Here is a 12,933-nt window from a genome sequence, read left to right as displayed (position 1 = left end):
CGATGAGCGAGAGGGTTGACGGTAGGACAAAAGCACCTGCACCGAATCCTTTGGAAGAACCATGTGATTTTCCACCAGAAGTCGGAAAGGACGGCTGTCACTGCTGAAGCGTGCACAAGGCATGAGCAGCCTCAGTGTCCACCTTGATGGCTTGAAGAGACTTGTCCACAGTCTTCCCGAACAAATTGTCCCCATTAAGGGCATGTCCAACACCTTCGTGGCCCTCAGCCAGCCCCTCCAACGAAGGCAAATGCTGTTGCCCATTTGGCAGAACCCTGTGTCGGCGATGTCCATGGCCACTGTAATGGCATGGTCTGATGCCACCTTGCCTTCCTGTAGAATCTCCAAAGATTCCACCCTCTTGTAGTCGGGAAGGAAGTCCAGGATGGGAGCGATCTTGAACCAAAGCTCCATGTCGTAACGTGCCACAATGGCGAGGGTGTTGGCGGCCTTGATGGCAGTCGCTGCTGACGTGATAACTCTTCGGCCCCATGGCATCCAACTTCTTCCCCTCACTGTCCAGGGGGAGGAGGCCGTCGAAGAGGAGGAGCCCAAAGACTTGGCTGCCGCCGAAACCTCAGACTTCGGAGACGGTTGAGACCGCAAGCACTTGGATGTTGAGTCCAGCACCCTGTATTACTTCTCATAACGGTCCCTCTTCACTGGGGCCAAGGAAGGGTTCTTCATGAGGGACAACCCCTCGTCCCAAATGTCATCCAAGAGCGGGAACGAAAGTACAGTCTTCCTCTTCGCCTGGCGGCGCTGGTATAGGAAACCCTCTTTCTTCTTCTCCTCAGGGACAAGCTAAAACAGCTCTGAGGCCCTGAAGATCAGGACGTGGAATGAGCCTATGTCGTCGGGCAATGAACATCTGGGGGGGCGGAGACAGGAGATCCCCCAATCTGCCATCGCCGTCCGTGGCAGTGCTCGTCATCGCTGCGTCAGGATCCGTCTCATCCCTCGGGGGGGGGAGGGAGGCAAAGGGTGGCAAGGAGGCGGAGGATGAAATCTCCTCTTCTTGGATGGTGGTTCCCCTGATAGTACTGGTGCCGTGGGAGGGGCCGTCGGCGCAAGAGGCATCCTCATCCAGATCTCCGAGCATAGGGTATGCAGAGCAGCGAGAATGTCCACCGAGATATCTCCAGGTGGTTGCTGAGGTGGCTGTGACGATGGAGGAGAGGGCATTTGTGGCTTAGGCTGGTCCTCCAAGCCCTCAATGCTCTGCTGCTCCTCGTCGGTCTCCTCGTCGTCACCTTCATCATCACCCTCATTGGGATCCTTACCATAGGGCATGGTCTTGACCCATCGTTCCTCCTGGAAGTTCTGGAGGTTGGTAAGCTCCTCCTCTGAGGAGATATCTGTGCCCTGGATGGCTACCATGCCCCTCCTTCTCTGCGACCAAGAGAGACAGTTTTGCGAAATAATACGCATCGTCTTCTCTGGTGTCTTTATGATGGGCTGAAAAGAGGATTCCCTCCTGGCAGGCAGGGATACTCTTGCCTTTGGGGCCATGCCCGGCGGATCCGCCACAGCGATCTTCGCGAGGACGCCACCATTCCTTCGACGGAAGTTTGGGCCTTCGTCAGATGTATCTGGACCTTCACGGCCTTGGTCGAGCCCGTGGCCTTCACCTTAGGGGGAGGGTCTGAGCCCCGCCCCCCCCTTGGCCTTCTCCAGAGGGCCTGTCTGGGTCTTCTCCAAGAGCTTGCCTGGATGGTCCAACTTCCTCTTCTTTGAAGATCCTGAGTGTTGGCTCGTGGCCGAAGCCACTGGAGATGCTGTACTCGCCCTGGCCGCCAAGAAGCCCGTCACAACGGCGCTCCCGGTGACAGTGGTCTTGCAGTGCTTAGCCTTATGTTGGGCCCCCATGTAAGGGGTGCCCTCAAAGGTCTTAAAAGACCACTCAACTTTCTTCTGGGCAGGAGAGGCATGCTGCCGGGACTTACCCAGAGCAGGGGTCTTGGCCTGCAGCCACTCATCGAGACGCCTGCGCCGATCTCTCAGCGCACGGGGCACCATGTCCTGACGAGATGCACAGTCATCCTCCACGTGTGTCGGGTCCGAGTGCAGGCAGAAGAGGCACAGGGAATGTCCGTCGTCCGAAAAGACGTTCCGCAGGCCGCAGCCTGCGCAAATCTTGAACAGGGTCGCCGAGCCACGGCGTGGGCCTTGAAGAAGCTTCTGGAATCCTCCATGAAGTAAACTCAAAGAAATTCGCACTTGGGGGGTGCAGATGAATCTGAAAAATGGGTCCCTGTTAATCAGAAGGTAGATCGACGGAGCTTGAGACTCGATTGACCGGAAAAATTGAGTAAAACTCTTAGAAAAAGCGCAAAATGCAGTAAAAGCCTGAGTGCTAAGCACGAGGACTACCAACACTTGAACGTGCAGTAAAAATCTGAAGATGGCTGCCAGAGGAGGGGAGGAGGGGCTTAGGTAGAGGGCAGTCATTGGCTGGGGGCAGTATGACCCAGAGACCAGTGATTGGTTGTTAGGAGAAAGACAGTTCAGAAGTGAAACTGAAACTGATTTTTTCTTTACCGAGGATTCCCAGCCTAAAGACAGGGAATATTCATGATTATGTGAATCCATACCAGACCCCATGCTGGAGAAGGTGGAAATGGCACAAAGAGGGCTGCTCAGTTTGCACTGTCATGCAATATGGTTCCCCCTTGCAATTTACATCATTTTCAAGATGTAGTGCTAATAAAACCTGTTAAACCTGGTGGTTACAGGTTAACTCCTTTTTGGCACTACGTTTTGTAAAAAGTGTACATTTTCCTGCTCTTACTGATAGCAGGCAGAATTTAGAATGGATTCTGTAGTGGGCCTGTATTGAGTGTTCGTGTGCGTGTGTGTGGAATTTATAATGGTAAGCATGGAGTGTTGTGGGCGGAGGGATTGAGAAGAGAGAACGTCTTGGGGAGCGGAGAGCGGAATGGCTGTCAGATGCTAACGAGCATCTTCAATAAATATTCATATGTGAAGTTCCTCATTTGCCTTTGCTTCATCACTTCACAATTTGTGAACGAGCTGTCCACTAGTAGGAACCCAATACTAAGACGTGCGACTACGACCTGAGCCGGCACCTCCTACTTAAATGATAAGAGGTTGCAGCTTTCGCATCCTTTGCCAAACAAAATACTTTTATAAGTTCCCAAGGCCAGGAGAGACTGGCAGCGGCAATGATCACCCCAAAGGCTTTTCTCCTTCACCAGAGCACCGCGGGTAGCGCGTGCGATCCTGACTATATTCAGGACATTAAAGAAGGGGACCCTTTGACCTTGCAACTCTGTTCTCTCTCCCCAATGTGCATACACAGTGTCGCTTAACAACACATGAACATTATTATATAAGTGCTCTCCGGCGGCGTAAGGAGACGTCCATTGAAGTAAAGAAGAATTACAATATTGTTTCAGCTTCAATTTCCAATTGGAATCACCAAGTGTGCAGTGCCAACAACTACAAACAAAAAATATATAAAAAGAGGGGGGCATACATGTATGTGTATTCCGTTTCTTCTCCCATAATTCTAGTTCATATTTGAGAGGAACACGCAAATGCCATCTTTAGCAGTGCAACATATCATTTTTACAGTGCACGATCACAATACTCAAGTGGAGAAAGAAATTTACGTCATCTAAAAACTTATCTCACAATTGTGGGGGGTGATCAAGGAAGAGGAACACACATGATGCAATATATTACCCCACCCCTCACATTTCTTACAAATCCAGGAGACCGCCCAAATCCCTGAAAAAGGTGGAAGAAAAGTTTCGAACACTACGCTGCAGCAGTTTGCGGAGCAAATTTCACAGCGGAAAGGAAAATGTCACTATTAATTCACTGCCTAGCAACCCCAGGACATGAAAAATGTAATGACTCACCTAACCTACAAGCAGTAGAAGCTGATGGACTTAAAGAATATGAGAAATGTATACTGAAATGAGACAAACACCATGAAACAAAACTAACATAACATAACAGCAATTTGAGGGTTGGCCAGAACCAGCAACTTCGGCCAACAATCCGATGAGCAACTAAGAGATCAGTTAATGTTGGAATGTTGGGATAGTAAAATAAGAGAGAATCTGTGAGAAAAAAGTGATCATTCCCTCGATAAGTTACTTAAGGTTGCAAAAGAAGTAGAACACACCACCATTTGCGTAATGGCCTTTGAAAAGAAAGATCAACTGAATAAGGGCATGTGCATACCTAATGAAAATGTAAGAGCCATCACTAACCACAGTTCTGTTGTCAAGCAAAAAACGACCAGCAATACACCGAAACAATCAAAAGGACGTTTGCAAAAACATTGCGACAGATGTGATGCGGTGGGACATTTTTCTAGTAGCACCTCATGTCCAACCAGAGAAGTTAAATGCATAAGGTGCAAGTGTAAAGGTCATTTGGCCAAATGTTGCAGGTCATACTCCATCAGCATGATTGAGGAATGGTATGCTCAGTCTGATGAAGCTATAATGTCAGTGGAAGAAGAAGAAGAAGAAGAAGAAGAAGAAGAAGAAGAAGAAGAAGAAGAAGAAGAAGAAGAAGAAGAAGAAGAAGAAGAAGAAGAAGAAGAAGAAGAAGAAGAAGAAAATCTGGAAGCCCCTAAGGATGTGGTATGAATCAATGGACAGTATATTTGCATGATGATCGACTCAGTAGCTAAATATACACTGATGCCTAAAAACATATGGAAGAAGGAATTTCCAAACTGCGCTCTAAAGGATGTTGATATAAAACAAGGAGCATATGGAGGTGTGAACATAAAGGTAATGGGATGGTTCATGACACAGTTCCAATTCAAGGGCAGGACAGCAAATAGAAAGGTGTATGTAACCGAGAAAGGAAGCATTCCTTTCCTAAATTGTCTACAACAAAAACATTTCAGTATCAAGTTGAACACTAATGAGGAAGATAGTGTGCAATGCAGGAATTTTAAAAACTCAACATTTCAGCAATATAGTTGGAGGTTTGAAGGGGTTCATACAAGATTGTCTCAAGTTGAAAAATACCTGTGATACATAAAGTAAGGCCATACCAATAACTCTATGCGAAGATGTAAAGATTGATTTGAAGAAGCTAGACCAAAAATGGATAATTGAAATAGTGGAATCGTCAGAATTGGTATCACCCATGGTAGTGGTGGCAAAACCTAACGGGAAGTTAAGGCTCTGCATTGACTTGTGGTCTCTGAATAGGTGTGTCATCCCCTTCCCAATATAGCAGAGACACCATTGTTGCTAGGTGAAGCATGTGTATTCTCATCCTTAGACCTGACATCTGCGTACCATCCAATACAGTTACATGATGATTCAAAACAATTGACGACTTTCATCACTCTGCAAGGACTTTTCTAATTGATCAGAATGTTGTTTGGATTGGTCTCGGCAGCATACATCCTCCAGAGAGTCATGCATCAATTATTCCGGGATGATGAAGGAGTTATTCATTTATTTGTATTTAGTTCATAAGAACTTTTACAAAATCAGTAAATTCACACTTTAATGAAAAAAGAACCATCATGCAATCAACATATAATCTTCACAATAAAATACTAAAACACACACAAAATTCGACATCATTAACATTTCATGAAAAAATGTCAAAGTATAAAAATTACCCCATAAACATTAGTATACAAGTACATATTTATAAAACTAACATCACTTGTTCACTTTCAATTCAATTAGTCCTTGTCTGACATTTAGGAGCTGCCTAGAATTGTACACACCATAATAGGGTTAAAGATGGGACACTACCTTTTACTACCTGAACACTATCATACCCACATTGCCAACAGAACATTCAACGAGTATCACACAGTTCATTCTCTACTATACACCAGACTTTGTATAAGGCAATATGGATTGCTTCACATTCTGTATTCAGGCAGTAGGTCTAGAACTGCAGTTCTTATAGAATTGTAATCATGCTTGAGATTACCCAGAATAGTCATGTATATGTGGCCTATTTTAGCAAATTCAGCTAGCATGTGTCTGGCCATTTCCATCTACTCCGGTATCTTGCAAATTCTACAATATCTACAGTCTCTTTGGATCCTCAATTGACCACCCAGCATCATTCTCACCGGAAGTTGATTCATTTGCAGTAATAATATGAACCATAGCACATTAGGGTATGGGCATCAAAGAAGATAATGCTGGGGCTTCATATACTTGTGGCTTGAAAGAGCAGCTTGATTATAGTTCTTCAACTTCTGTAAATGCTCATAGTTTGAAACCCAATCCCACTTAATCAACTAGTGAGAAAACGTATCTTTTAACATTTTAAAGTTAGAACAACGCTGGAAATTGGGGCCCCAATAAAGGCTATGAAACAGCTTATTTACCAGCCTAATGAATCCGCAATAATTTCTGATTCCATGTATTAAACAATAGTTAGCTCCCAACTTTCTCAGTATGGGGCGTGTCGGAGATGTCTTGGATTTTACATATAGCTCCCCTCTTCGTTTGATCACCATTGTACTCAGTGATAGTAGTCCTGATTCAAGTCGAATGTATTCAATGGATGGTGATTGAGGCAAACACCACACACAATGCCAAAAATACCCCTCAAGTACCTTTAGCCAATCCAAATCATGCAACTGTAGGGCCTCTAGACCGTATAGGACTACCGGGCAAAACCATTGTTTGTACAGGTTGAGAACACCTCCTAGTGAGAATCCTGCATGTAAATAGACAAACCTTTGCTCCATTAGAGAGATGTGTTTTGCTTTTTGTATCTTTAGAATAATCCACTCCCGTTAGCCCTTAGCGACCGACATCTCTACTCCCAGATACTTGTACTGCTCGGTATATTCTATATGTCCCAGCACTATGATCAGGGGCTGTTTTTTAATATCACGAGCACTGATTAGCATGGATTTAGTTTTTTTAAGATTAATCGCGAGCTCATTTTCCTCAGCCTAGCTCGCAAGAGAATGGGAAGTTCTCCCTTAATGAGGCCAGAACACAGACACCCATGCAGTGGAGTAGTGTGGATCACAGGAGTGGCTGTAGTACTACCAGGAGAAGCAGCAAAGCTGGGAAGTCTCTGCAGCCTGCAGCCTTTGTAACTGGGAGTCGGAAGAATAAGCTCCCTACTCCTAAGAAGCAGAGGTTTCTTGCTAGTAACTGTAGCCAGTTTTCAATTGTACTTGCTTCGAGTTATGAGCCAGTGAGAATCAACCATAGAAGTGGGAAGTCTTTTAATAATGGGAAAGAAGCACGCGCCACGCTGAAATGTGTGCATGTGATAAAAAGCCTTTCTTTCCCCGAGAAGCAGAAATACTTTGTTGCCCAGCGCTCGCGTGTCTCTGATTAGCACAGAGAACGGGGCCGGTAGCCGAAGCAAAGCAAAACTGACTTTCCTGAAGAGTTGCAGGTATTGTTAAAGGGATCGCATGCCTGAGGCAGTGTTGCTCTGTGGCTTGGAAGATGAGTGCTGACCGAAAGGTGAAAACGCGTCTTTATTTGAAGTGGCAGTTAATATTAAAACACGATCGCATGTGCCTAATTTTTGTTTCCATTGAGAACATTTACCTTGCAACACATCAAGGGTTGAAGCATCTGAAGAGAGAAGTAGTAGAAGTCGAAGATAGAACAAGCACTACCCAGGACCACAGAGGTGTCTCTATGAAAGCCAGATCCCATGCACATAAGAAAAGTACACTATTGGTTTTGAAGTTGCTGAAAGTGAACTGTCTACATCCAAAGTTGGGAGAGTGGCACACCCACTTTGGGGCAACCACTGATGACCAATTGTACATAAAGCTGGGGAAGGGAGTTGGTTACTTGTTCATCAAAGTAATGCAGCATCTATGGTAGCTTAAAGACAGGCAACAAGCCTGCCCTTTCTGAAGATATGGAAATAAGAGTGCCTTGCCAGCCTGTGGAGGTAGATGTCTTATAGTAATCACCATAGACTTCAGAAGTGAGGTAGTTGTTGGCAAAGTGGGAGAAGACACCTTTGCCAAATTCATCTGTTCTTTCTTGGAATGAAGTTGTCCAAGAAAGCAAGCAGTTCATCACGGTCGGTGAGTCGAGGGGAGAGCCAATAAAGAAACCAAACTCTGTTGAATGAAAATAGCAAACGGCTAATTGAACTGTGAACGAACAAAGAACTATTGATACAAGGAAAGGGGAAAGCCATCATAACAGAATGAAACACCACGTGGGGGTTCACTTGAGAAACACTGGGCGATTACCCTGTTTTTGAACTACAATAACCAGGAGGCCTTAGGAAAAGGCAGAAAGGGGTAAAAGTGGCCATAAGGGGGTCTTGTCAAATCCTCCGTACAGCCGAAAGATTTTGACCGGCAGATGATTGGGAAAAAAAGGGGAACGAATCCCGCATGGTATAAAGAGTGCACGAATGGTGCATTCTGAAGGTTGGCAGGAATGAACCCATCAGAGGGATGCTAACGAGAAGGGACGACGTATAAAAGATCAATTGGGAACTGTCTCGTGAAGGTTGGCAAGAGTGAACCTGGCAGAGGGATGCTAACGGAAAAGGGCAAAGCCTAAAGTCCCTATGAACAGAAGGTTGACAGGAATGAACTCTATTGAGGGATGTCCACAGTGAACTGTTCTGCAAAAGGTGGACAGAGTAAACCCGGCAAAGGGAGGCTGACAAACAGGGGTGAATCCTGTGCTGCTGCAATTATGCAGATGACACCCAGATACTCATCACACTCTCTGGTTGCTATACTAAAGACACAAAAATGATTAACAACATCTATCTAGAGAACCAAGCTAGGATGGCCACTCACAGTCTATGTCTAAATGACGATAAGACTGAACTTCTGATCATTGGCTCCCAAGCTCGCTTAAACAAACTAGACAAACGCTACTCTGCATTCATCATTGATGGGAACCCCATAAAAGTATCCAGTGAAGTCAAAACGCTGGGGGTTACCTAGATTCCACTTTATCTCTCAAAAAACAAGTTAATTCCACAGCCTCATCCGCTGCCTACACTAGCAAACTCATAAATGCCTCCAACCCTTTCTTATCAACAAACAGCTGTATTACATTAGCCAGAGGATTGATCCTCTCAAAGCTAGATTATTTTAACACCCTATTCCTTGGCTCATCTTCACGGAATTTAAACAAACTTCAAGTTCTGCAAAACAATGCCTTAAGAATGGCCCTAAACATCCCACGCTCCAGTCATATATCAACCTTCAGGAGGGATGCACTCTGGCTACCCGTGCGTGACAGGATCACACTACGATCTCTAGTCATCAGACACAAATGTCTTTCTAATATGGCCCTGAAATACTTCACAGATACGTTTTCCAGATCCCAGTCAAACAGACCTACCAGATCCAACTACCTCAACCAACTCACCATCCCAAAATACAACTTAAAAATGGCAGGAGGTTCCAGCTTCCCAGTGCTAGGGGCCAAATGTTGGAACTCTCTCCCCCAGCCATTAGAGAAGAACCCTCTTTTTGGTCCTTCAGAGCCAAGGCTAAATCTTGACTATTCGCCCAGACTCCTATCTAGTAGAACTGACCCATTCTCACACAATATATTGTATATATCTGTATAGACAAACTGTTCACTCTTTTTTACACTTGTTGCTTTGGTTATTGTAACTACTGTAATCTAATGTAAATATGTAATATGCCTGATCTCGTACCTTGTAAAAACTATTGTTTCTGTTAGTATTGTGATTTGTAACCTACCATGTATCAAAGTATAGGTGCCCAGATACCCCTTGGTTAGGCGCGCTGTATAAGTAAATAAACTCTCTGGTTGCTATACTAAAGACACAAAAATGATTAACAACATCTATCTAGAGGGTCAAGCTTGGATGGCCACTCAAAGTCTATGTCTAAGTGACGATAAGACTGAACTTCTGATCATTGGCTCCCAAGCTCGCTTAAACCAACTAGACAAACGATACTCTTCATTCATCATCGATAGGAATACCATAAAAGTATTCAGTGAAGTCAAAACGCTGGGGGTTGCCTAGATTCCACTTTATCTCTCAAAATACAAGTTAATTCCACAGCCTCATCCGCTGCCTACACTAAAAAACTCATAAATGCCTGCAACCCTTTCTTATCAACCAACAGCTGTATTGCATTAGCCAGAGGATTGACCTCTCAAAGCTAGATTATTGTAATACCCTATTCCTTGGCTCATCTTCACAGAATTTAAACAAATTTCAAGTTCTGCAGAACAATGCCTTAAAATAGGCCCTCACCATCCCACGCTCCAGTCATATATCAACCTTCAGGAGGGATGCACTCTGGCTACCCGTGCGTGACATGATCACACTACGATCTCTAGTCATCACGCACAAATGTCTTTCTAATATGGCCCTGAAATACTTCACAGATACGTTTTCCAGATCCCAGTCAAACAGACCTACCAGATCCAACTACCTCAACCAACTCATCATCCCAAAATACAACTTAAAAACGGCAGGAGGTTCCAGCTTCCCAGTGCTAGGGGGCAAATATGGGAACTCTCCCCCCCAACCATTAGAGCAGAATCCTCTTTTTGGTCCTTCAGAGCCAAGACTAAATCTTGGCTATTCACCCAGACTCCTATCTAGTAGAACTGACCCATTCTCACACAATATATTGTATATACCTGTATAAACAAACTGTTCACACTATTTGACACTTGTTTCTTTGGTTATTGTAAATACTGTAATCTAATGTAAATATGTTATATGCCTGATCTCGTACCTTGTAAAAACTATTGTTTCTGTTAGTATTGTGATCTGTAACCTACCATGTATCAATGTATAAGTACCCAGACACCCCTGGGTTAGGTACCCTGTATAAGTAAATAAACTAAACTAAAGTAAGTTATTGACAGTATTCTCAATAGGGCATTAATCTATGCAGTGATCGGATATGTGACATGGGTGTGGTTTTTTTTCAGGAAATGTGCCCAAAGTAAATCATGTCCGACTGATGAACTGATTGATACAGTTTGTGCAATTAAATACATGTTTTAACTTCAGTTAAACACATCAGACCCATGGATCAGAACACGAATAATGCCTTATTGTTTGCTCTTCTTCTTGTCAGCTGTATAATGCATTCCCTTTCATTGGCTTCCTACCGGGAGAACACAAGACCATTTTAAAAAACGTTGAAGAAATTTGCTCATTTACAAGAACCGTTTTCTTGGAAAGCCTTGGACATTTGGATGATGACCACAAGAGAAGTTTCATTGATGCATTTCTTGTTCGCCAGCAAAAGGTAATGCAAAACATGCATATTTTCCCCATTTAACAAAGTGAACGTTGTTTTGGTTTTGTTTTAAGTGATAACTTGTGGATTGTAAAATATGACTTTTCAACACAATGTCGATGTTTGGAACTAAATTGTGTTATAGGGAAAAAAACATCTTAATTGGCATTGAGGATTTGCAGAGGTCCATAGAAAGATCGATGACTTATTGATGGTCAAAAGCTGCGAGCAAATTTCCAACATGCTCCTCACTGAGAACTGTACAAACTTGCGTTATCTGCAGTGAACATGATTTTAACATGAACATCCCATGACTGAGGGAAAGCTGCAGCATATTCATGCGAACTATATTATTTAGGAGAGGGACTCCATAGTATGTAGTTGACCAGACTTTTGTAGCACGGCAAGTGGTAAGTTAGAAGCATATCACAGCTGTGTGAGGTAACACCAATTACTCTACATCGTTCTAATGCAAAACACTTTGAGCTTCATCAGCACCGAGGGCGTGGCCGGTAGCCAATCAGGGAGCTCGAAACAAGGGCATTATTCTCTGATATAAGCGTGTCTTCTGAGCTTCCACAGTCCTGCACGCCCCTCACCCTGTAACTGCCTGGTTCCTCCATCTTCCCAAATCTGCCTTTAGCACCTACGAGTAAGCACGCTTGGGTGCTAAACTAAAATATGAAAAAGGGGGAAAATGTACCTACCATAGGTCCTGTGAACCATAATCAATGCTGAAATCACACTCCTGTTGCAGACGCGGTGTCGCAGAACTGGCGGTAGGTACTTTTTCATATTTTGAATATTTTTTATTTGCCTTTGGTACCCGTGTTTGCTTTCTTGTGGGTGCTAATGGCAATGTGACCATCGACGGCGGGGTGACAGGGTGGGGAGTTGCCCCGACACCTTCATTAAGGGACCCTCACTTTGCTCGGCTCCATCACTTGAGTGGCAGGCTATTACCGGCACGGTAGGCCCACCACCAAGGGTGATATCACCTAAGTATGACTTTAGTGAAAAACTCAATTGCCATTACCACATGAATAACAATAATTGCACAGGTTATTTAGCATCCTGTTGAACTTCATTGGGAAAATGTGGTTTGACTACATTGGTTAATATCTACTGAGGTAATAGCCTCCTCTCAAAGGTCTTCAGATTTTTCTGATTTGGGTTTTCAAAAACCATAATATTGTGGAGCCAGAAAACATGCCATACTTCTGAATACTGCGTGCTTCATATAACGCGGGGCCGATTCATGGAACAAATGTGCGCCGAAAATTTTTGCGCAAGCTGGCGCAAGTGTGAAAAAGCAAGTGCATGCGTGCGATTCAAGGAAGAGCCTGCGCATGTTTTCCCCTGGATGTGTGCCAAATCCGTGCGTGGTGCACACGGGCGCACACGTCATTGCAACATCCGGGAACACTGTGAGCGACGCGCACAGGGAAAGCGCACAACGTCAGTGCACAAACCAAAAAGAGGGCGGGACACGGGGTGTAACACGTGGAATGGGGAACAACGCATGAAAAAGAAGGCGTAACTGGGGAAGTACTATAGGGAAATACACAGAACACCCACACGCATGCGAACAACACGTATTCATGGAATTGAATAGGGGAAATCCGCGCACGCTAAAAGACACGCACAGGCGTCAGCACGTCTGCCACACGAAGGCAGGCGGAAGCGTCCCCACACACAGTATAAAAGTG

At 44.6% G+C, this 12,933-nt stretch overlaps 1 protein-coding gene across 3 annotated transcripts in view; it reads left to right on the top strand.

The window, feature by feature from the left end:
* Window positions 1-12,933, top strand: part of LOC138453177 (cytochrome P450 2K6-like) — an 825,478-nt gene that overhangs the window by 314,926 nt on the left and 497,619 nt on the right. For all 3 annotated transcript variants that reach the window (XM_069605776.1, XM_069605774.1, XM_069605775.1), the window contains one exon: window positions 11,060-11,233. In XM_069605776.1, the coding sequence (XP_069461877.1) occupies window positions 11,060-11,233 (174 nt within the window). The remainder of the gene's footprint in view (window positions 1-11,059; window positions 11,234-12,933) is intronic.

Source organism: Ambystoma mexicanum, chromosome 4p (genome assembly GCF_040938575.1).
Source record: "Ambystoma mexicanum isolate Mex_15411 chromosome 4p, UKY_AmexF1_1, whole genome shotgun sequence".
NCBI lineage: Eukaryota > Metazoa > Chordata > Amphibia > Caudata > Ambystomatidae > Ambystoma > Ambystoma mexicanum.
This window is presented reverse-complemented; position numbering and strand designations above follow the sequence as displayed.